This window comes from Hypomesus nipponensis, chromosome 4 (genome assembly GCF_054491055.1).
Source record: "Hypomesus nipponensis isolate SF chromosome 4, ASM5449105v1, whole genome shotgun sequence".
In the NCBI taxonomy this organism is placed as follows: domain Eukaryota; kingdom Metazoa; phylum Chordata; class Actinopteri; order Osmeriformes; family Osmeridae; genus Hypomesus; species Hypomesus nipponensis.
In genome coordinates this window covers 13462191-13485448 of record NC_140364.1, presented here as the reverse complement: position 1 = coordinate 13485448, position 23258 = coordinate 13462191, and the positions used below count along the sequence as shown (strand labels likewise).

The window sequence follows — 23258 nt, the reverse complement described above, 5'->3', positions numbered from 1 at the left end:
GCTGATTTTGTATCAAACTGACAACAGTATTTCCAAACCCAAAACGAGATAATATATTAGGCTTTGCTTATGAGACAGCTGATGTTATCAATGTGCTTGGTTTTAGACCTTTATCGTCATGTTTTATAAGTTGAGGGACTTTAAAGCGACTTTGCTGCTAAATGCTGAAGAACACGTGAGATAAGATGTTCTGGGGCGTGGAATGAGTTGAAACCCCCCCCCCCAAAAGAGTTCAGCATGAACTTGAACATCTGTTTTAAGTCTGTCAAATATGTCACAATTCTGTACTATTGGGGCTCCAAGCATCACCATTGTCCCATAACAAGCCACACAACAATACAAGAAAGTGAATTCAAAACCATTCAACATCTTTATTAAGCCAAGAACATCATAAATAAAAAAAAAAGTGCATAGAAAAAATTTAACAGGTTTAGAAATTTTGTATACAACTTTATACAGACAAGGATTCCCTGTGACCCAAGGTAACAGACCCATGTTTCATTACACTTTTACAAATTATTTTCCATTTAAAATAAACACAAACAATCCCTCTCCTGTTAAACACTGCGGTCAGTACTCGGGGGAGACCCAGCCGTGTCCCAACTAAAACACCGGAGAAAGTGTTCCCGCTGCCGGGCGTGGCGCTGGAGATCCCCCACCTCCTGGGCCCAGCACGCGGTGGAGCCTTCATGTTTCCCTAGTTTACACTGGTCATGACCCACTGAGGTAGAGCGCCTGTTGGAGACAGGGGAGGAGGGAGGTCATGTGCGGGCCAGCGTCAGGTGAGATGAACCCTGGGGCTCCTGTCATTGTCACAGCCCTCTGACAGGTGGGAGATGGGTTCAGTAGCATGTATAAAGCAGGTTATTATTTGACAAAGCATCCTTTTTATATTTTTTTTAAATCATCACTAGCGTTCTGAGTATTTATTTTACATGAATACATTTGTAACTGTAGGTTTTGAAGGGAAGGGAGCACTGTCGGAGTTGGCATCTGTAGATGAAACAGCTGAATTAAACCCTTTTGACATACAAAACGACAAACAAATACCGGGAAAATTATTATTCTGGCAGACTAAACACATCTTCTGTCTATCATCACTGACGATGATAATGAAGAATGACAAGATGTGTTGACGAAGACATACAAAGATTCAGCAAAACAGTGAACAAAAACACAAAAAAAAACTGTCAAAGCAATGTTTTAAGTGGTTTCCACCAGCACCTTCATAAAAACAACAAAAAGACATGAAGAAAAATAATTGACAAAACCTGTGTTTTTACAAAAGCTAATAAGCTAAACCTGGGCCCTCATCCTTGAGGTCATGTTCAGAAGTATGGTCTCCATAATGTGGACACAGACAATTAAAATATACAGCAGCTGCTCTAAAACTGTACAGAAAAAGGCGGGGCTCAAATGCCCACAACAGGAAGTCTATTTCTTTCCTGACAAGTGGATCAGTGTCGCCTTGTATTTACAGCAATGTCAAAGCCTTTGCTCACAAAAAGTAAGGTGCTAAAATTACGTTCCTCATTTCGATAGTGTTGCCTTGTATCGTTTTTCTTTGTTTTATCGCAGCAACAGCACCGATAATAGGAGACAACCCCTCGTTCAAACGAAACCAAGATGAGGACAACCTGAAACTACCCGGCGTGGAGTCGCTAGGCCTGAAGTCTACTAGGGACTTAACACGAGAACAAAGGAAGCCTAATAGATCGTCTATGGAGGTGGTGTTCGACCACAAGAATATTTAAATACTGAGGTCAGAAAACTGGCTGGAATCTAAACTTTGTGCACCAGTCTGTACGTCAACCTGACTCTGTAGAGGGCAGGGTGATCACGCTCAGATCTTTACCACGCTTGAAAACCACGTCACCGAATCCTACTTCCTCTCCCCTCGCCAAGAACTACAAAAATGGCCGCCGTCAGTTGAGGAAGCGGCGACAGCGCCGCGCAGTGCAGTTGCACCGCAGCTTGTTGCTGGCGTCCTCGATGGGGAACTTGTAGTCGTACGTGAGCTCCTCGCCCCGGTAGATCTTCCTCAGGGCGAAGATGACGATGTGCTTCTGGCCCTCCACGTTGATGACGCGCGAGTAGCAGTTGGGCTCGCACGAGTGGTTGATGAACCGCGCCGCGTTGCCGTGCATGGTGGCGTCCACCACGTCGAAGTCGTCGATGCGGAACATGTAGCAGCCGATGCCCTGGGTCGGAACAAGACGGGACACGAAGGGCGTTTGCACAGTTTCAAGTACCGTACAATCGTTTTATATGCCGCCCCCTAGTGGATGGGCATTTAACAGCATTACATGTAAAAAAACAAAAAACGAAGGACCTGTTCCAGCAGCCTGACTTGAAGCGGGGATACATTTTCTGTATATACACTTTTTCCTTGGCTTACCCTGCTGTCGTAATATTTCTCTCGCTTGTCCGTCAGAACAGCCCGGATCACGTTGCCCGCGTACTCTATAACCATCTCCCCAGACTCAATGTTCCTCTTGCAGAACAGCCCACGTCCGTGAATAGCCGACCTGGGGAGGAGAGGGGGGGGGGAGGAGAGTGGGGGGGGGGGAGGAGAGTGGGGGGGGGGGAGAGGGGGGGGGAGGAGAGTGGGGGGGGGGAAGAGAGGGAGTGGGGGGGGGGAGAGGGAGTGGGGGGGGGGGAGAGGGAGTGGGGGGGGAGGAGAGTGGGGGAGAGAAAAAGGAGGGTGTAGATAGATGAGAAGACCCAGGTTAATTTACAATGAAAAAGAACAGTTACAGTGAACATACGTGGCCGTGCACACAAAACTAAAGAAATGAAAACATGTTGCTACCTGTAGACTCCCACCGCCTCCTTGGACGCCTTCTCCAGGTGTCGGAAACGCATGGCCATGGGCAGCTCAGTGCTGGTGGCTCGCCTGCACACACACACACACACGCGCACACACACACACACATGCGCACACACGCACGCACGCACACATACACACACACACACGCACGCACGCACACACACGCGCACACACACACGCGCACACACACACACACGCACACACGCACAAGGAGGGGTAAAGACACCGTTCCTTTACATTTGGGGAAGACAAGCTGAAAGTGGTTTTTGCGACTCGACAGGTGTGAGCTGGTCTGACCTGGTGGATTTCAGCGGAACGTCGTCGTCTTCCTCTTCACAGGGAGCCAGGTCAGGGAGCTGTCTGTGCTGGGAAGCCAGGAAGTTGAACATGTCGAAGGTGGACTTCCTGTAAGGGGGGGGGGACGACGACGACAGGAAGATGAATTCATCTCTGCCAGAAACCTTACAGAATGACGTTGAGTGTGTGTGTATATGTATGTATGTATGTATGTATGTATGTATGTATGTATGTATGTATGTATGTATGTATGTATGTATGTATGTATGTATGTATGTATGTATGTATGTATGTATGTGTCTCACCGCGTGTAGACCTCGGCGCGGGCGCAGCCGCTGGGGTTGAGCGGCAGCTCTTCCTCGGGGCCATCGTAGCGGTGGAAGCGGAAGCGGTGGCCCTTGCAGCCGGCCGCCCCCACCAGCTGCTCCAGCAGGAAGACCACGGCGTCGTGCAGCACGCCCAGCGCCCGCGGCCCGCTCACCCCGCTCAGAGGCAGCTGCTTCAGGTGGAACCCCGCCCGCGCTTCCAGGACGCCGTCCGTTACGGCACGCCAGGCCACTGAGGGGGGGGGAGAGGAGAGAGGAGGGGAGAGAGGAGGGGGGAGAGAGAGAGGAGGTGAGGAGGAAAGGAGGGAAACTACTTTGATATGGGCGTGCGTTTTCCGACGCGGTGTCGCACCCTCGTTTTTGGGTGGCGGAACACGGAAAGGGCTGGCTGTTCTCACCCTCGATGCTGTCGGCCTTCACGCTGAAGCCGTCTTCGCTGGTGATTTCGAAGCGCAGGTGGGGCTGGCTGCCGTAGGCACGGCTGCTCTTCTCCGAGCGGGGGGGCAGCATGTCCTCGTCAGAGCTCATTCCTATCGAACACACACACACAAACACACACACACACACCTGTCAGCCCCCTCGATCATGACCTGGCCCCACGATGCTGCTTGAACAACTCGGATGCAGCTTGGGCCCCACAACCCACAAATCGGATGGGCGGGCATTTGGTTTCCACAAAGGGGCGACTTGTATACAGCTCTCTTATAGAGACTCTGTTCTGTGTGGGCTGATCCTGCAGGTGTTTGAGGGTGAGGTGAGGCAGGTGAGTGAGGGTGAGGCAGGTGAGTGAGGGTGAGGCAGGTGTGTGAGGGTGAGGTGAGGCAGGTGAGTGAGGGTGAGGCAGATGAGTGAGGATGGGGCAGGTGAGTGAGGATGAGGCAGGTGTGTGAGGGTGAGGCAGGCGAGTGAGGGTGAGGCAGGCGTGTGAGGGTGAGGCAGGTGAGTGAGGGTGAGGCAGGTGAGTGAGGGTGAGGCAGGTGAGTGAGGATGGGGCAGGCGAGTGAGTGTGAGGCAGGTGAGTGAGGGTGAGGCAGATGAGTGAGGATGGGGCAGGTGAGTGAGGATGGGGCAGGTGAGTGAGGATGGGGCAGGTGAGTGAGGGTGAGGCCGGTGAGTGAGGGTGAGGCCGGTGAGTGAGGGTGAGGCAGATGAGTGAGGATGGGGCAGGTGAGTGAGGGTGAGGCAGGTGAGTGAGGGTGAGGCAGGTGAGTGAGGGTGAGGCAGGTGTGTGAGGGTGAGGCAGGCATGTGAGGGTGAGGCAGGTGTGTGAGGGTGAGGCAGGCGTGTGAGGGTGAGGCAGGCATGTGAGGGTGAGGCAGGTGTGTGAGGGTGAGGCAGGTGTGTGAGGGTGAGGCAGGCATGTGAGGGTGAGGCAGGTGAGTGAGGGTGAGGCAGGTGTGTGAGGGTGAGGCAGGCATGTGAGGGTGAGGCAGGCATGTGAGGGTGAGGCAGGTGTGTGAGGGTGAGGCAGGCATGTGAGGGTGAGGTGAGGCAGGTCACTCACCTGAGTAGGGGCCCCAGTCTGACAGGTCCGCGTGCCGAGCGCTCAGCCACACGTCTGTTTTGCTGCGCTGGGCTGCAGCACCGGAGGGCAGGCGCTGCATCGGGGTCGGCCTGGAGGAAACACGCACACACACACTGTTAAAAGAACATGTTACATCACTTCTGGTTCTTTCTTCACCTCCTCCTCCTCTGGTCAGTGACAGTGAAGGTTCTGGAGTCAGATGGCTGAACGGTTAGGGAGTCAGGCTAGTAGTCAGAAGGTTGTTGGATCGATTCCCCGGCGTGCCAATTGACTTTGTGTCCCTGGGCACTTCACCCTACTTGCCTCGGGGGAATGTCCCTGTACTTACTGTAAGTCGCTCTGGATAAGAGCGTCTGCTAAATGACTAAATGTAAAACGTCGGGTAAAGCGTCCTGAGATGTTACCTGGTGCTGTCCAGCTCCGGAGCCACGATCCTGGGCTGCCCCTTCAGAGGCACCACAGGAGGGCTGAGGTCCAGGTCCAGGTCCAGGATGTCCTTCATGGTCGGGGCTTTTATACGAACTCCACTAGACCTGGGAGGAGAGGAGAGAGTGAGCAGTGTGGCAGATGGTAAACACAGTTCCTGTACTCTTTACTTCACAGTCAAAACTGAAAAAAACGTATCCCAGTACACTTTTTGGTCTGTGTACCGTGTCATGGTGGTAACTTGCTGTGTGTGTGTGTATCCTGTCTGTCACTGCCATGTATAAGACGCCCCCTCCACACCAAGACAGACGGAGCTGCTCTGTATTACCTGCTGCTGCAGAGCTCCTCCGTCTCGCTGGAGGAGAACACGTCCTCGTCCGGAGCGTCGGCCCGGCTCCTCTTCCTCACCGGTCTCTCCGAGGCAGACGACACCCTCTTCACGCGCACCTGCGAGCGCGGCGGCGGCGGGACCACGGCGGGCTGGAAGCCGCCGGGCGCCATGGCCACGGGGGACTGCAGCTTCCCCAGGAAGGGGTGCACGCTGAACCGGGAGGGGCTGAGGGGGTGGTGGGAGGGGGGGCGCGGCGTGTGGGGAGCGGTCAGGATGTTGGGGCGCGTGCGCTCGCGGTGGGACGCCATGGCCTGGTCGATGATGGACTGGGCCATGCCGTGGGGGCTGCCCGGGTGGGACACGGTCTTCACGCGGGCGCTCGGCTGCCGGCCGGCGCTGTGCAGGGGCATCGCCCGCACAAACACCTTCTTGGTGGAGCCTGTGGGCGTGTAGCTCCTGGGGGTGGGGACGGCGTTGACGGCAGCGGGGGTGACGATGACGCGGGGCGCGGGCCGGGGGGCGGAGCTGTGGCTGTGGATGATCTTGGCGATCTGGCTTATGCGGGCGTACGACGGGGAGCTGGAGGTGAGGGTCTGGTAGGTGTTCGTCCGGGGGTCTTTGATCAGGATCTGACCCTGGCGGTTGACCAATAGGACCTGAGGGGCGGGGCCAGGGGCCGGGGCGCCGGGCTGAGCAAGGACGGGGGCTGGAGGCTGGGGCAGGGCCGCCTTTGCGGGGTTGAGGCGGATGGCTATGGTCTGCCCTCTGGGTGCTCCGGCCTGCAGAGGGAGGGGGTTGAGGCCGTTGATGACGATGGGCGAGGTCACGGTGCCGGGGATGGCCCGTACGGTGATGGCTGGAGCGGAGGACACCGCCCTGGGGGGCTGCCCGGGGGGCAAGGACACCTTGATGACCTGGGGCGGGGCGGGAGGCGCCCCGACGGGGGGGGGTTTAAAGTTCACGGTGGGCACGGGGCGGGCTTTCATGATGATGGTTTTGGTTTTCATCGGCGAGGCCGCCAGCTTCTTGGCGGGAGGAAGCTCCGGCGAGTAGTCCGGGTCTCGACGGTCCTCCTCGCCGGCGAGCGAGTCCGTGGACGAGGTGCCGTCGTCCTTGTCCAGCCCGGCGTTGTTGGCCAGGTACACGACCGAGCCGTCGTCGGCAGAGATGAAGTGACCGGTGGACGGATCCAGCAGAACCTCCTTCTGAGCCTCGGCGTCCATCAGAACCTCCTCGTGCACCGAGAACTCGTTGTTGATGTCGCTCGTGATGTCGCTCGTCTCCATGAAGAGGGAGGAGGAGGACGGCTCCGCCTCCGGGACATACGCCGCCTTCTCCTGCTTGAGCGGCGACGGGGTCGGTACGGCGTCGATCCTCTCCATGGAGATGACCAGCGTCTTGGACAGCGCGTTGTGAGTGGCTGCCTGGCTGAGGGCGGGGGCCGGCGGCTTGGCCTTCCCGCTCCTCCCGGCGCTCTCCTCGTCCCCCGCCCCCTCGCTGCCGTCGCTCTCCGAGCCGTTGTTGGTGCCGTCGAGCTGGGCGATGGACTGGGAGGCCGGGGGGGAGGGCGCGGCGCCCGGCGCCGCCTCCTTGGCCGTCTCGCGCACCACCACGGTGCGGGAGAACTTCAGGTAGTGGTCCTGGTCCATGTCCTCGTCAGAGGACGCGTGGTCCAGGCCCTCCCCGGAGCTCACCGCTTTGGGGAGCGCGCCGGCGGCCTTGCCTGCCTCCGCCCCTCCCGGCCTCCCCTCACCGGCCGCCTCCTCCCCGCCCCGCGTCTCCCCCGCGTCGGCCTCTCCCCTGGGGCCCGCCTGGGAGCCGCAGTGGAGGACCACGTTTTCGTTCAGCAGGGCTTCGTCAAACTCCAGCTTGGCGTTGAGCACCGAGGCCACCGCCACCTCCGTGTCGGCGTCCAGAGGGGTGAAGGTGAGCTCCGGGTCTGACATCAGACGGGCCACCTCCTCTTCCAGGTTCCCCGGGGGCAGGGAGCCGCCGCTGGGCGCCGCCACCGCGTCCTCGGCCTCGGAGGACACCAGGAAGTCTTGGGGAAGCTCGGCCGACACGGGCGTGGCGATCTTGAAGGCTTGCCGGCCTCTGGGGGAGTGGCGGAGGCCGGGGGGAGGGCTGGCCACGCCGCGGGGGGAAGACGGGGAGGTGGGGGCGGAGCCCCAGCTGGAGGCCGAGGCGCGCCGGCCTCGCCGGGGGGGAGGGGAGGCCGGGGGGTCGGAGGCCCTGGGAGGGGAGCTGAAGGGGAGGCAGCCGGGGCTGAGCAGCCCTGCTGAGCGCAGCGCCATTGGGCCTGAGGGGGGGTCGGTGGGGGACGAGGAGGGGTGGCGTGTCCGGGACAGCCTGCGAGGGCGTCTGGTGTCCTCCAGGTCTCGGAGGGTCAGGATGTGGTGGGACTTGGACACGGCGTTGCCTGTTTAGGAGAGGAGCGGGTCAGGACCGGGGTCAGGACCGGGGTCAGGACCGGGGTCAGGACCGGGGTCAGGACCGGGGTCAGGACCGGGGTCAGGACCGGGGTCAGGACCGGGGTCAGGACTCAGGGTAACAAACCACACGTGAAGTAGACAGGGAACAAGCTATCCAAATCAAATTCCGTCTGATTCACCAAGAAAAAATAGACTTAGTTTACTCAAAGACAGCTAGACAAGGTGGGGGAGGTGCACCTGGGGAGGGAAGGGGTCTAGACGTTCCTCCTGCTGGTCTCCTGGTGTGCAGGTGTCCTGGGGTTTTGGGTCCCACTGCAGGTTCTAGTTTGGAAGGCGGGGACACAGTGCTGGAAAGACTTACGATTGGTGGACAGCTCATCACCATCTCTGGGTTCTCCATTTCTAATTGGAAGAAGAAGAAAAAAAAAAAGAGATTTACTGTCAAACTGACACTAGTTTTGTGGCCCGGACTACCATTTATTCAAACTTCCACAAGGATACAAAACAAACAATCCCCTTCCAAATTCACACATGATGAACCAGCGGTTGTGCTCCAGGCTGGGGTGAACCCCCTGTGGGTGTGCTGCACCCTGTGTGTCCTCACCCTGGCCCTGGCCCTGGCCCTGGCCCTGGCCCTGGCCGTGGTGGGGGCTGTGGGCGATGGTCCTGTTGAGCTCCTGCTCCCAGGGAGGCTGGCCGGGCGGGCCGGGCAGAGGGCTGCTCACCTCCGTCACCCTGCAGGTGTACTTACAGGGCCGCCGCGGGTCCACCGTGCTCCAAAACAGGCGGGAACACCTGGAGGAGCACGGCAGGGGAGGGGGGAGAGGGACACATGCTGTTGAATATATATATGATATATATATATATATGAATATATTTCTATTGATGGTTTTATTGGTCACTTACTGGTAACCCACAGGGTAAAGCCGTCCTCCGTTGGAAGATAGTTCAGTCAGGTAGCCCATTTTCTGAATTTGCAGAGAGCCTGGACACACATGGAGAGAGAGAAAGAGAAGGAATGGTCTTTGAGAGGTAAAACAGGCCGTGATTGATGGCTGTACTATACCTCACTTACAGCTTAAGTACCTGGGAACACACACTATAATCCAAAACAGGGGAGGTGTGTGTTCTTTTGTGACCAACTCACCGATGGTCATGTTTATAGACTCTGGCTCCAGGCCAGTCAGGAACTTCTTCCGGAGAGTGATGCCTTCAAAGTCCACAAACACCCTCCTGGGGACCTGGAAGCCATTCCCCGACACCATCTGGTGGCAGAGAGAGGACGGCTCGTAAATCACCAGACGCTGGGAGTCGCCATGTGTGAAGCGCCGACGCCTCGCAGGATCAGCCACGGAATTGCGCCCTCGTCTGGGGCAAGGGTGAACTACGGCCATCTGGACTTGCTGTGAGTGTGTATGTACGTGTGTGTGTGTCTGTGCATGCGTGCGTGTGTATATATGCGGATGTGTGGACGTGTGTGTGTCAGTGTGTGTGTGTGTGTGTCAGTGTGTGTTGGCCATGAGGGGCCCTACCTGGTCACTGATGAGGTCCCTGTGTTTGTAGCAGAACACCTTCCTGTCCTGCTGGAACACACAGTTGCGTGCTCGGGCGCACATGAAGTGGTAGTTGCTCTGGCAGGTGGCCAGACAGCAGCCCACCGTGGCCCCAGCCTGGCCGCAGCGCTCGCATCGCTGAGGGGGGGGGGGGGAGAGACGCAGACCACAAACAGCAACATTAGGAGAAACACAGCTGGATTCAAGTCGTAGGTTAACAGGAAGAAAAAAAAACAACGACCCGACAGTTTTGGGTGGTGGCTCTTTACCAGGTGGCGCCCCCTGGAGACTGCGCTGTGGACCTGCAGCAGGGCCCCGTTGTCCTCGTAGACCTCGGCGGACCACAGGCAGCAGTTGACGTGAGCCCACTCGTTCTGTCCCAGGTACAGCAAGCGCCCGGCACCCTACAGGGGTACACCACACAACCCACCATGACTCAACGCCACACAGGACATGACAGGCTCACTTACCGTGGAGAGAGAGACCTCAACGTTAGGGGTGGCAATCTTTTGGTACCTCACGATTCGTGTGCTTTTTTTTTTTCTTTGTTTTTTTTTCAAATGTGTATGTATAAAATGTAATAATAATAAAATACATCGATTCACATCAATTTTCTGAATCAATCTGAATCGCTTGCAGACTGAATTGCGATTCAAATGTGAATTGATTCCCCCCTGAACCCCTACTAAAGGTGAGTGTCCTGCAGCGACTCACGTTGGGTGCTGCGTCTCCGTACTGCTGACACAGCATGCACTGTCTCTCGTCTCTGCTCCAGTCCAGCTGCTCTCCCGGAGTCGAACCTAAACCGCACCGTGAGAGACAGAACAGTCCAATCAAACGCTCCGTCATCGCCGAGGTTAGACCCCACGCCGTCGTCTTGGGCTGGGTGGTCACATGGCCGGCCCAGACCCTCCTGTTTCCACGTGTGTGTGTGTGTGGTGACGAGAGGCCTGGTACCCTGAGCAGGGAGGTTGCCTCCAGGCCCAGGCTGCTGGGAGGAGGCTGAGGATGGGAGGGAGGAGTCGGGCGCCCTGCTGGCCTGGTAGCTCCTCTCCAGCCACTGAGCATAGCTGTGCTCTCTGGAGGGGGGGAGGACAGCCTCGGGGAGCATGCCTCTGAGAGGGGAGAGAGAGGGAGGGAGAGAGACACAGAGAGAGGGAGAGAGAGAGGGAGAGACAGAGGGAGGGAGGGGGAGAGAGAGAGAGAGAGAGAGAGAGAGAGAGAGAGACAGAGACAGAGACAGGGAGGGAGAGACAGAGAGAGGGAGGGAGAGAGAGAGAGAGAGGGAGGGAGGGAGAGAGACAGAGGGGGGAGAGAGAGAGAGGGATGGAGAGAGACACAGAGGGAGGGAGGGACAGCTCAGTGATGACTAGCTCGACAGTGTCTTGGGTTGATCTCATTCAAAAGGGGTTTTTAAAGTTGAAATATCGCTGTGGAATTTACCGTGGGAATTCTTGCGTGAGGGGGTCCCACTTGACCAGATCCTGTCTGTGGAACCAACTGAAGGTGTCCTCCATCAACTGGGAGAAACATGACAGGAGATGGAGCTTTAGTTCACAGTCAATAACATCCAGGGCTCATATTCCTTACGGTCTCCGTACCGCCCCCAAAGTGCACAATTAACCGTTGAGTTAAAAGTTGAGCACTTTTCCACAAAAACTTTTGAAAGGTTTACTTTTTTTTTTTTGAGAAAATGTTTTTAAAATATCTTAGAAAGGTCTGAAAAAAATTTTTTTTTTGAAAGGTTAAATATATTTAAAATATAAAAAAGAAATAAAACAAAATGTTCAAAAGTTTCTAAAGGTTTGAAATAAGTTTATAAAAGGTTTGACAAATATTTGATACAAAAGGTTTTTAAAAGATTGAAAATATATTTGCGATATTATATCTTGAAAAAATAGGTTTGACTACATAAATTCAACAGACAACATGTGCTTCATCTCCAGTGAGCAGGGTCACCTTCAGATAGTGGGACTTGGCCTGGCTGGTGAGTCTCTGCTTCTCTGGGAGCATCTCTTCCTGTTTCAACCACCTCCTCATCACCATGACAACATCCTCGTGGAATGCTTTCTGATTGGAGAAGAACACATCAACTCAAATGATGAGATACCTTATGTTTAGTGGTGCCCATGATTGTCATTGACATCTACGTTTGAGTGACAGATGTAAATTATATTGACATTTAGTCATTTAGCAGACGCTCTTATCCAGAGCGACTTACAGTAAGACCAGGGACATTCCCCCCCGAGGCAAGTAGGGTAAAGTGCCTTGCCCAAGGACACAACGTCATTTTGCACAGCTGGGAATCGAACCAACAACCTTCTGCTTAATAGCCCAACTCCCTAACCGCTCAGCCATCTGACTCCCCACAGATGGTAAAGGGATGAATATAAATAAATAAATATCTGAAGGATTAAGAGGGGCTCACCACGGAAGTGTACCGTCCTTCTTCAAACCTCCTCTCCAGGGTGTGCAGGTCACACACTGCGTGCGCTCTGTCCTTGGGAACATCCACCTCCTCAGAGTCCTCGCACTGCAAACCAAACCAAACAGCTCTTGTCTTCCAGTGATGGGGGACCTGATAGTACTGTTACACTGTCGTAGCTTGACCGTGAGGATTCTGCCCTAAGCCAGACTGGGTGAGTGCAGAGTAGGATGTGTACCTCCTTGCAGGTGGCGAGATGCCTGGTGGCAGAGGATGACTGGAGCCTGGCCAGCACCTTCTGCAACTGGGCCCTCAGGATCTGCTGCAGCTGGGCCTTCCAGCTCCTGGCCTGGGCCACGGGGGTCTGGAGGACAGGCTGGGTCTGGAAGACAGGCTGGGTCTGGAGGACAGGCTGGGTCTGGTTGCAGGGGGAGCAACAGTACTGCACCCCCTCTGGAAGGCTGGACATGATCTCATACAGGTCATCTGGAACAAGACATGGGGAATTATTGTCCTGTGTGTGCGTGTGCGTGTGAGGTTGGGATTGTAATGATCATGTTCTGAAGCCACGGTTGATGCTCCCTCACCAGACAGCCCTTCACACTTGGAGTGGACCCAGTGGTGACACAGCGAGCACTGCATCATCAGACTGTGGGTGTCACTGTCCTCGTAACACCTGGAGCACATGCTGCAGAAGTTACCTAGGAGACGCACAGAAACACAACAGTTAGATGTTACCTAGAAGACGCGCAGAAACAGTCAGTCAGAGGCAACATCCTTCTATCCTCAGTTACTGTCGAAAACTGTGCGATTTTAAAACTACAACTTAAATTGATTCTACAACTAAGAAACCAATTATAATTTGTTGTATTATGTTTTTTATATATATATTAAAAACGCAAAATGTAATTTACAGAAAGTTAGTTTGTAAAAAAAGAAAAGGATTTGGGGATTTTGGAATAAACTGCCAATCCTCTGTAAAGCTGGGAGTCTCGATGATCTGCTACCTTTACTGTGCAGCGAGCTGCAGTCTGGACAGAGGTCCTTGTCGTGGTTCCAGGCCATGTCCAGGGTCTTCCCCGGAGTGACCCCACAGCTCCGACACCTGATACACGTCATGCACACCTGGACACAACCAGAGACATGACCCAGTCTGGATCAGATCACTTCTGCTTCCATGTTCTCAATCAGTAACGTCTCTCTCAGTCAACAGCGGAGGGAAAACTAGAAGAGTAGGTGTACAGGTGTTTGTGTTGATTTGTGGAGGGAGATGGACTGAAAGTGGTGCTTACCCAGGGTGCACTGCAGTTCAGGGGTTTGGGGTAGGTGGGTCCCAGACACGAGGGGTGGTAGCAGGTCTGACACCTCCTGCACTGTAACACAGGCTGCAAGGACACACAACAGGAAGGTTGGTATGCAAAAAAAAAAAACATTGATAAAAGACTTAGACTAAAGTTCAGTTGACGTTTCAGGGTTGATAAAAGACCTAGACTAAAGTTCAGTTGACGTTTCAGGGTTGATAAAAGACTTAGACTAAAGTTCAGTTGACGTTTCAGGGTTGATAAAAGACTTAGACTAAAGTTCAGTTGACGTTTCAGGGTTGATAAAAGACTTAGACTACAGTCCAGCTGAGGACGTTTCAGGGTTAGGGTTGTTTTGGGACCTTGGAGCTCTTGCTCTTGCGGCCGCAGACGTGGCAGAACTTGCAGCGGCGGCAGCACCAGTTCTCCTTGTTGTCCTCCGGGGGGCGCTCTTCTGGCCACAGGCAGAAGCTGTGGAAGGGCTCGCAGCAGATCTGACAGAAGATCATCTGAGGAGGGGGAGGGGTGTGGATGGGAGGAGGGGGGTGGAGGGGGGTGTGGAGGGGTGAGGGGTGTGAAGGGGTGAGGGGTGTGGAGGGGTCAGGGTGTGGAGGGGTGAGGGTGTGGAGGGGGGGAGGGGAGAAGCGTTAAGGAGCAGGCATGACCGTCAACAGCTACTACTGAGAGTCAATTTGATGTCGCTACATGAATAAATTAAATGTTGAATCGAATTCGCTGCTTCAAACCCAGGAATTGAAAGAACATCTTGAACTTTTATCATTTTCCCACAGGAAAATGCACCTTTCCTTTGCCATCCCTCTTTTTGAAAACGGCAAATCCGTCTGACCCACATTTGAAGCCAGGCCTCCGCCCCTGGCAGGGGGGGGAGGGGGTCTGGCAGGTGGCGCCCCCCTACCTCATGCTGTCCCTTGCTGGCACAGAGCAGGCAGACGGGCTGGGGGGTCACGGGGACCGACGTGAGGATGCTCAGCCCGCCCATCAGCCACACGTTCTGGACGGCACAGTCCTCCTGGGAGGAACGCCACAGAGAGAGAGGAGGAGATTAGAGAGAGAGATGAGAGAGAGAGATAGAGAGATGAGAGAGAGAGATAGAGAGATGAGAGAGAGAGATAGAGAGATGAGAGATAGAGAGATGAGAGAGAGAGATAGAGAGATGAGAGAGAGAGATAGAGAGATGAGAGAGAGAGATAGAGAGATGAGAGAGAGAGATAGAGAGATGAGAGAGAGAGATAGAGAGATGAGAGAGAGAGATAGAGAGATGAGAGAGAGAGATAGAGAGATAGAGAGAGAGAGATAGAGAGATGAGAGAGAGAGATAGAGAGATGAGAGAGAGAGATAGAGAGAGATAGAGAGAGAGAGAGATAGAGAGAGATAGAGAGAGATAGAGAGAGATAGAGAGAGAGAGAGAGAGAGAGAGAGAGAGAGAGAGAGAGAGAGAGAGAGAGAGAGAGAGAGAGAGAGAGAGAGAGAGAGAGAGAGAGAGAGAGAGAGAGAGAGAGAGAGAGAGAGAGAGAGAGAGAGAGAGAGAGAGAGAGAGAGAGAGAGAGAGAGAGAGAGAGAGAACAAAAATAAGAGAGAGTACACCAGAGAGGACAGAAAGAGAACGAGAGCGTCAGTGGAGAGACAGGAAGGGACGTGTTGTGGGACGAGCAGGAAGGTGGGAGGAGTCTCACCTTGAAGTCTACCCGGATCTTGTGCGCGGTCTGCGAGACGCCCTTCCGAGGGAACCCGTTGGTCAGAGCGGTGAGGGAGTTCAGCGGGGTTTGATCTGACGAAGTCTGGGAATGAAGCAGACAGCTGCCGTCAGTTTGGTCAGGAAGGGAGCGGGCCCCCTCTCTCCTCCTGTCCTCCTCCTCCTCCTCTTCAGGCGATGGCCCCGCCTCCTCCTCCTCCCCCTCCTCCTGGGGGGGGAGGCCTAGGGCCGAGCGGACCACAGACCGGGGGAGCCGCTGCAAACGCAGCTGGAGACTGAACCGCAACCGCAAAGGCGGCCTCCGGCCTATAGGAGAGCAGCCCGCCTTCTTCCGGCCTTTCCGATTGGTCTGTTTGACCAGGTGGGGCGTGGTCGACGACTCCTCCGCAGCAGGAGTCTCCTGTACCTGCAGATGGGGGAACTGCTGAAGCCGATATCAACAGGAGAGACAGATTTCCATCAGACGCCAAGCCAAGGAAGAGGAGAAAAAGGGGACTACCACCACCAAACCAAAACCTTTAAGAAATAGATGGCTTCAAGATTTAGCGTGGTTGTGGAAAAGAGATGAAGGATTAGGAGGGGTGTGACAGGGGGGCCACAGCACTAAAGTTGAAGGACTACAAAAGGCAACACTCGTGGTCCAAGAAGACTACAAATCCCAATACCGCCAGAACTTGATGCAGAGTGAGTGAAAGTGAGAGAGGAACGTTATTTCAAACAGGAAATAAGATTTAAATTAAAGTTATAGGGAAGAAGAGCACAGATTAAAAATAGCTGTGAGCATGTAAGCGCATGCAATTTTGGTCGACCGACCGTGCACCATTTAGTCATTTAGTCATTAGTAACAACAGAGCTGTAAGTCTCAGCTAAAAAAAAGTTAAGCACTGCTAAATGTGTTTTTAATCACAGATGATTTAACAGATAACAACAGTTAAAGATTAAACACTGTATGGCTGAAGGTGAAACGTCTATATTTTATAGACGTAACCTAGGTCTATTCAATCACGTGTAACTCGATATGCCAACCGAATGCTATGAAAGACGACATGAGACGGCGACAGTCAAGCTGGAAGTCAGCAGACAGTACGTCGCTACGGACAGTCAGGCAGGCGTTGAGGTTGGGGGTCGTTATTACCTTGTCGGTTTTCCTCCTGCCCCCCAGGCCCCGGGAGCCCGGCCTCCGATGCCTCAGCCCCTGGCAGGGCAGCCTCAGCCCCTGGCAGGGCAGCCTCAGCCCCTGGCAGGGCAGGGCCTGCAGAGCCAGGCTGTCATGGTGCTCATCCACCTCCAAGTCTGCCAGAAACACAGTCGTGTTTAGTTTTGGTGAAAAACTAAACACTAAATTTTAAAACTAAATTTGATCATTTAGAATAAACACAAAACCATGTGTTAATAACTCCCTCATAGCATGCAGTACCCAAGAAGACAGACTGTGTCTATATGACAAGGCAGATGCATCAGAGAGCAGCCTTTACCTCGGCTGCTGGGGGAGACGCGGGTCTTGAGCGAGGACTCTCCGGTGGTCTCTGTGTCCGAGTCGGACCTCAGCAGGCTGCTGTACGACCGCGGCGTCACGTTCCGTTTCGGCTGCTTCCGGGTGGAGGGACTCAGACAATCAGCCTGATTGGTCGGGCCGTACTCGGGCTCCGCCTCTCCTCTTAACCAATCATCCTCTCCGTCCTCATCGGTGGAGAGGGCGCCGCTGAGCGAAGGGCGCCGCCGTCGCCGCCGCCTCTTCCCCTGAACTGAGGAAGACAAAGAGCCGCGTGCTGGGGTAAGTCCTGCCCAGGCTCGGCAGCGCCACCAGCTGGTGCGACGCAGGACTGACAGGCATGTTCACAAACCTCTGTACGGCGTGACGGTACGTTTGAAGGCTCTGTTCTTAATCCGCTCACACTTCCTGTACCTGATGAGAAAATGTTTTTTTGGGGGGAGGGAGGAAGGATCTGAGTTACGAGCGACCCTGGTGTGTAACGGTATACAAGCCTTCTATGCGTTTAACGGTTAACAGCGTCTTTGGAAGGGGCAACGTTTGACGCAACTTACACACAGCACTGCCGTTTGGTGTTGGGACCTCCAAACTTGGGCTTGTCCAGGCAGTTGATGCAGGTGCCGCAGTCCTTCTGGAAGTGACAGCCCTTGCACCTGCCACAGCGCGTGGAGCGCCCCCCAGGGCCAAACTCTCGCTCCGCACTCAGACGCTTCTTGAACTTGCGAACCCAGAGCGACTTGTGTTCCTGAGAGGCAACGCTGTCCTGGTCGGAGAGGTAGGCCACGTCTGGAGGGAGGGGGAGGGGACGGAGGGAGGGAGGGGAGAAAGTCAAGACATTGACAAGCCAACCCTGGCTTCCTATACCGTTCACTGGTTCGTGACCATCTGAGCTCTTGGATTTGGGGCGAAGCTCTAACTGACGGGAGCTCACCCTCTGCGGCCGGCGAGGGGCTGATGCCCTCCCTCTCGTGGAGAGGCAGGGCGCTGAGGCGTGGGATGTCGTCGGGCACCATGGCGCGGGGCTGGCCCAACGCCACCGCTGCCGCCCGGCACACGTGCTTGATCCGTGGGCCGCTGACAGGTTGGTCCTGGGGAGGAAGACGCGTGAATCAACCTGCACAAAGCTGTCCACTTCACACCTCAAAAAGGCACCAAATTGAAACTGACAACCGTGTGGGTCTGTTCATTCCAATCTGTACGAAGGTCCAACAACTGTATCTGTAGGTGGGAAGTCAGATGGCTGAGCGGTGCTGGATCGATTCCCCGCCGTGCCAAATGATGTTGTGTCCTTGGGCAAGGCACTTCACCCTACTTGCCTCGGGGGGAATGTCCCTGTACTTACTGTAAGTCGCTCTGGATAAGAGCGTCTGCTAAATGACTAAATGTCTAAATGTATCTTTGTGACAGACTTTCTTTGTAGTGAACTGAGATCGTCAAAAGACAAGCAAACGAAAGTGAAAAAAAAAGAAAGAAAAAAAAATGCTCACCTGAGTTGTGCCATCGTCGTTTGCTCCCTTCACCCTCCTCCTCCTCCTTCGTCTGCCTCCGCCCAGATCTTTGCACACCACCTACAGCATTGCACACCAGCAGGGAGAGGTCACAGTTATGACAGCGACAAAAAGCAACTGACCTTACATCGCTCAACAATAACTGAATCCCGCATGTACACCAAGTGCAAAGCTCACTAAAACATTCAAGGTGCTTGGTCTGCGAGTCTCCGGCACGTCTTCTCACCTGGGAGGACTTGAGCAGCTTCTGCTGGTCGATCTTGATGAGCTGGACCTTGGCTCTCTTCACCAGGTGCAGCATCCTCCTGTTGGAGAGGTGAACCCGCTGGCTGAGGTCTCCCGGGCCCACCGCCACGCCGCCATCTTCTCCTGGGGACAGGACGCTCAGTAAATAGGGAGTCAGATGGCTGAGCGGTGAGGGAGTCGGGCTAGTAATCAGAAGGTTACTGGATCGATTCCCCGCCGTGCCAAATGACGTTGTGTCCTTGGGCAAGGCACTTCACCCTACTTGCCTCGGGGGGGAATGTCCCTGTACTTACTGTAAGTCGCTCGGGATAAGAGCGTCTGCTGAATGACTAAATGTAAATACATCTGACTGCGGGTCGCACCACACACATCTTTAGCAAAAGCAGACACCTTCTCTCCTAGGCAGCAGCAGGTTATTAAAATGCAGCGTTCTTCTGGAAAGCATAGCACTGAGTGACCAAGATTTGGAAGGGGGGGAGGAAGTCCTTACGTTTGACGCTTCCTGCGTTGTACTCGCCCTCATCCCAATCTTTCGCGGAGACGGTCCCCGCGGCGCTTGCTCCGCTGATGAGCACCGCCAGCTTCCTCACCACCCCGGGGGAGTCCAGCTCCTCCATCGTCAGCTTGGACCTCCTCCTCCGCCTCCTCTTCACCGCGGTCTGATTGGTGTCCTGGCCCGCCTCCGCGCCATCCTCAGGGCCGCCTGGGTCTCGGTTCTTCCGGGAGAGCTTCGAGGTCAGATTTTTGAGTTTCTCGTAGACCAAGAGGTGAGAGGAGCCGGAGCTCATTTTTGAGGACTTCAAAAGGTTAGAAGACACGCTCGTCTTCCTCCCTTCGGTCTTGGGCGTTCGCTGCTCACCCTCGGGCTTCAGTTCGGCGCTCCAACACATGTCCTCGTCAATGTCGGACTCTGGCTTCCCTTGGCTTTTCCCCTTTCCCCTCGGCCTGGGAAGCTCCTCCTCCTCGTCGAGGAACCTCCTGGGTAACTTGATGACTCGAGAGGACCGAGCGCTCACCACGGGGGAGGCCAGGTGACCGCTGTGGGGCTGGTTCCCTGCCGCCCCCTCCACGACCTGACCCTGGTCCTCTTGCTTCAAGGGAACCGTCGGCTCGAGCGTGTAGAAGACCGACCTCCGGCGGACGCGTCTTTTGACGGGGTCCGTCGGAGACGTCGCTGCGGACCCGGGCTTCCTCCGACTTCCAAAGAGGGACTTGCGTCTTTTGCCAAAGTGTGTCAGGTTTCTTCTCCGGCGTCGTGGTTTCGCAGGTCCTCCAGGGGGTCCTGAGGGCTCGGTCTGGGTTCCCGCCTCGGCCCCGACGACCGACGAAGCTCCCCCGCTCCTCCGTCTTTGCTTCCCTTTGACAGGTTTAGGGGACTGCGCTGCCATTTGAGAAGAGTCGAGAACATCGTGGCCTCTTCTCCTTTTGGTGGAAACCTGGGGCTTTGTTTCCTGTTGGGAGCCCTCGCCGGCCTCCTTCCCCCTGCGGGCTTTCCTCCTGCCCTTCACCACCGTCAGGGTGCACACCAACTTGCCCTGTTTGGTGCTGCTGGTTGAGCTGGAACCTCTTGGCTCCTTCGCTGGTCTGTCTCGGCTCCTCTTCCTGCCTGTGGATGAAACGTGATCTGATGTTGCACTTCCCCTGGCCTTCCTCGTCGTAGAGGTCGCATGCCCCCCTGGGGACGTCAAGCCCAAACCAGAAGCCATCTTTTTGGCTCCCAGTTTAACGGATGTCCAGGCTCCTTCCGTGCTCCTCCCTTCCTCGTGCCGAGCTCTTTGGCCTCGTTTAGTAGCCACCTTCCCACTGTTTCCTTCAAGTTTGGGTTCAGTTCCGGGCTTCTGTTTCAGGGCTAGGTCTGGTGCTGGGGGGGGCTTCTCTTGGTTCAATAAAGACGACGGGACAGGAGAGGCTGGAGGTGAAGAGAATAAAACAAGTATTAGTCAATCGAACGAGCACACGTAAACTGGACAAACAACCATGTCCAAGGGGAGTCAAGGTAGCTGAGCGGTTAGGGAATCAGACTAATTATCAGAAGGTTGCCAGTTCAATTCCCGGCCGTGCCAAATTAAGTTGTGTCCTTGTCCCTGTACTTACTGTAAGTCGCTCTGGATAAGAGCGTCTGCTTAATGACTAAATGTCAGTTTGGAGAGTAATCAACTTATACTTACTTCCAGAGGAGTAGTGTGCGGAGAGTAACGGAAGAAACTCTGTACCAAACCCGGTGAAGTCTTCTTCCTAAAAAAACATTTTTTGAAAATTGTAAATGGGTTAAGCAAACACATTACTATTTTACGCTTATGTTCATCATTATAAAAGTTACATTAAACTTTCTGTGTCGTCCTATTATAGTACCTGAATCACACCATATCCTGTTTTACGAGACAATATGGTACTATACATATCAAAGGGCAGGTGGCTGCAGGTGAGAGCTTACAGCCCACCAAGCCAACATCTGATTAAAAACTCACACATTGAATGAGTTTAATAAGGTTCAAACGGACTGGAGAAGAGACTTAACGACTCACTTGCAGTTTTAAAGTCGGCTACATTGCCAAGTGAGGTTAAACCATTTGTTTCCAACTGTATATACAGAAGACAACTCATACAACTCAACAGAAGTTTAGGTCTTTCAAGGGGACATTTTCATCACACACTGAAAATCACAACTTGTATACACAAAAAAAAAAAAATCCACAAAGAAGTGATATGCTTGTAGTGTATTTCACAGACAGGCTGTTTTCAAAATATACTTGATCTGGTTTACATTAAGACACAACAGTTTTTGCTGCACATTCTAACCAGGGCATCAAGACTGGGTTACAACAGCATTGCATCAGCAACAGGGCTACTTATTCTGATGGACATCCTCATCACTGTAATCCACCTGCTACTGAAGAGAGACTGATAACCTCTCATGTAAAGCGTCAGACATTGACTGCGTACACCATACTTTGTAACTGCCGTAACTGTAACTACCTCATTCTTTCAATGTTGAATTTATTGTATCTACAGCGTGGTGTACACTTCCCTCATTCACACATCACACATAATGTGAAGACAGGCTGGCAGAAGGCTTGCATGCACAGAGCAGGAAGACTTCAACACGCGTAGACTTCAAAACACTCACATTTATCTTCAGTGACCCAGAATAAAATATCTAAGAGGATATTCTTGAAAAAAAGCTGTCCCTCTATGATGCCGTTGAACTGTCCCTCCAACCAGACTCGAGCAATGCCACTGCTAAAGTACAGCCCAATGTGAAGGATTGCATCAGTACGGTGTCGGGGATGTCACATGTTCTAGACATCATCTAATATTTTGACATCACCCCACAGGCAGATAACTAGATGATGGCCCATCAGAGACCAATCACACATAAAATTGGGAGTTCGTCATGATATAGAATTGAAATGCTGTGGGTGGAGTTGTAGAAATGCATTGATAAAGACAACGTCCAGTACCGAACAAGCGTAAATCTTCCTCCAGTCCATTATAAACAAAAGTCTCTCCCCTCTCAAACTATCAAAGGAGGAACCTGTTTTACAGAGATGGTGAATAATTAAAGCGATTCAACATTTGAGACATACCTGTCGGCCTCTTAGTTTTATAACCAAGTACTTTGGTGTTCGAATCTCACCGGTACACGTTGTTTCTACTCGTCCAGCTGTCAAGTGACCGATAGTAATTGTGGAACCTCTCCAAATACAGTAGTAGGGCTAGCGCTGCTAAGATAGGCATCGACAAGCGTGTATTGCAAATTAGATAAGTGATATTCCTACTTCTAAAACTGTTGCCGTTCGTAAGTTATCTCCACGGTAACGTTGACTGTGAATACCGCCAATTTCCCCGCCACTGACACAACAAATTACCAGTGAGGCAAATACTTTTTTTATTTTGACAGGTTCACTATCTTTGCTTCGCACGATGGATCATTTACTTGAGCTTGGTACAGTGTCACCACAGATGACTTTTGAGTTAGTTGCAAGCTGGCGGTGAATTGACGTTATCCTCGACAGCTGGGTACTTTAACTATCTAGAAAGCTAAATGAGCTAGCTAGTGAGCTATTTAAACGTGATCCTTGTAGCACAGGCTAACTACCTAGCTTGCCCACCGGACACTGCAAATTGCAGCCAGAAGCATATTTGATCAGTGGAAAGAACACATTTTGTGGAAAGAGCTTTCTTTTAAAAACACCCGTGGTGCTATATCTTAGGTTAGAAAAACGATGCATGGTTTTCAACCTCACCTCTTCACTTGCGCTTGAGTAGAAACCTGCATCTCTTTGGCGCCTATGTTTCTCAGTAACACCGAGTAATCGCAGCAAAGACGGGTCCTCGTTCAACGCTTGTCCGATGTCTATGGGCCTAGGGCCTCCGGTGACTGTATCTCCATCTTCCGAGCCCAACCTTCCGCGCTGAGGACGCTTCTCTGTGCGTAGCCGGCTGCGAGATGTCCATGGCCGGCCTGGGAATCGTGCCCGGGCCGGGGCAGAGCTGTTCGAGCCTGCGACATTAGCCTGTGATGATAATCCCCCTCCTGCAGTCGCCATTATTCACTAGCTAGCTACTACAACAACAACTATGTTGTACACAGTGGCGCTCTGGTGAAACAAGATGGAAAGGCGCGAGATAGGAAGGAAGCGCCGTTGCATTGTGGGAAAAAGAGTTTATCCCGTTTCTGGAAGTGACAAACATTCCTCTATATAAGAAATGTTTGTTTTATATAAATCACCGGTCAACAACTACTCTTTATTTAGGAGAAAAACTGGATACTGTGTAAAACTACTTACATTATATTTTGGTTATTTTCCCATCCCGGACTGAAATAAAGAAAATATCCTTCTGTTGCAAC

The 23258-nt window shown here is 53.5% G+C and overlaps 1 protein-coding gene across 1 annotated transcript; it reads right to left on the bottom strand.

The window, feature by feature from the left end:
• Nucleotides 1–347: 347 nt before the first annotated feature.
• On the bottom strand, nucleotides 348–23014 carry kmt2ba (lysine (K)-specific methyltransferase 2Ba). Its single transcript, XM_084696776.1, has 37 exons — nucleotides 22654–23014; nucleotides 20575–20641; nucleotides 18897–20315; nucleotides 18387–18529; nucleotides 18140–18220; nucleotides 17584–17740; nucleotides 17207–17438; nucleotides 17005–17066; nucleotides 16636–16905; nucleotides 16296–16453; nucleotides 15141–15245; nucleotides 14363–14476; nucleotides 13809–13955; nucleotides 13438–13530; nucleotides 13153–13270; nucleotides 12733–12846; nucleotides 12384–12631; nucleotides 12149–12253; nucleotides 11680–11790; nucleotides 11164–11240; nucleotides 10678–10835; nucleotides 10435–10520; nucleotides 9990–10124; nucleotides 9700–9858; nucleotides 9315–9432; nucleotides 9074–9152; nucleotides 8772–8962; nucleotides 8405–8569; nucleotides 5733–8154; nucleotides 5383–5511; nucleotides 4958–5067; nucleotides 3852–3983; nucleotides 3433–3685; nucleotides 3128–3235; nucleotides 2813–2896; nucleotides 2399–2528; nucleotides 348–2201 (listed from the first exon to the last, which is right to left on the bottom strand). Exons 1-37 carry the CDS (start codon nucleotides 22954–22956, stop codon nucleotides 1926–1928), a joined length of 8859 nt encoding a protein of 2952 aa, XP_084552902.1. The 5' UTR covers nucleotides 22957–23014; the 3' UTR covers nucleotides 348–1925.
• Between the last annotated feature and the right edge of the window lie 244 nt (nucleotides 23015–23258).

Excerpts from the sequence above, each read along its gene's own strand:
- kmt2ba (XM_084696776.1), bottom strand. The coding sequence starts at position 22,956 with ATGGCGACTGCAGGAGGGGGATTATCATCACAGGCTAATGTCGCAGGC. Across the intron at positions 13,271-13,437 it reads TGAACTGCAGTGCACCCTGG|GTGTGCATGACGTGTATCAG; the intron begins GTAAGCACCACT and ends GGTTGTGTCCAG. Across the intron at positions 9,859-9,989 it reads TCTCCAGGGGGCGCCACCTG|CGATGCGAGCGCTGCGGCCA; the intron begins GTAAAGAGCCAC and ends CCCCCCCCTCAG.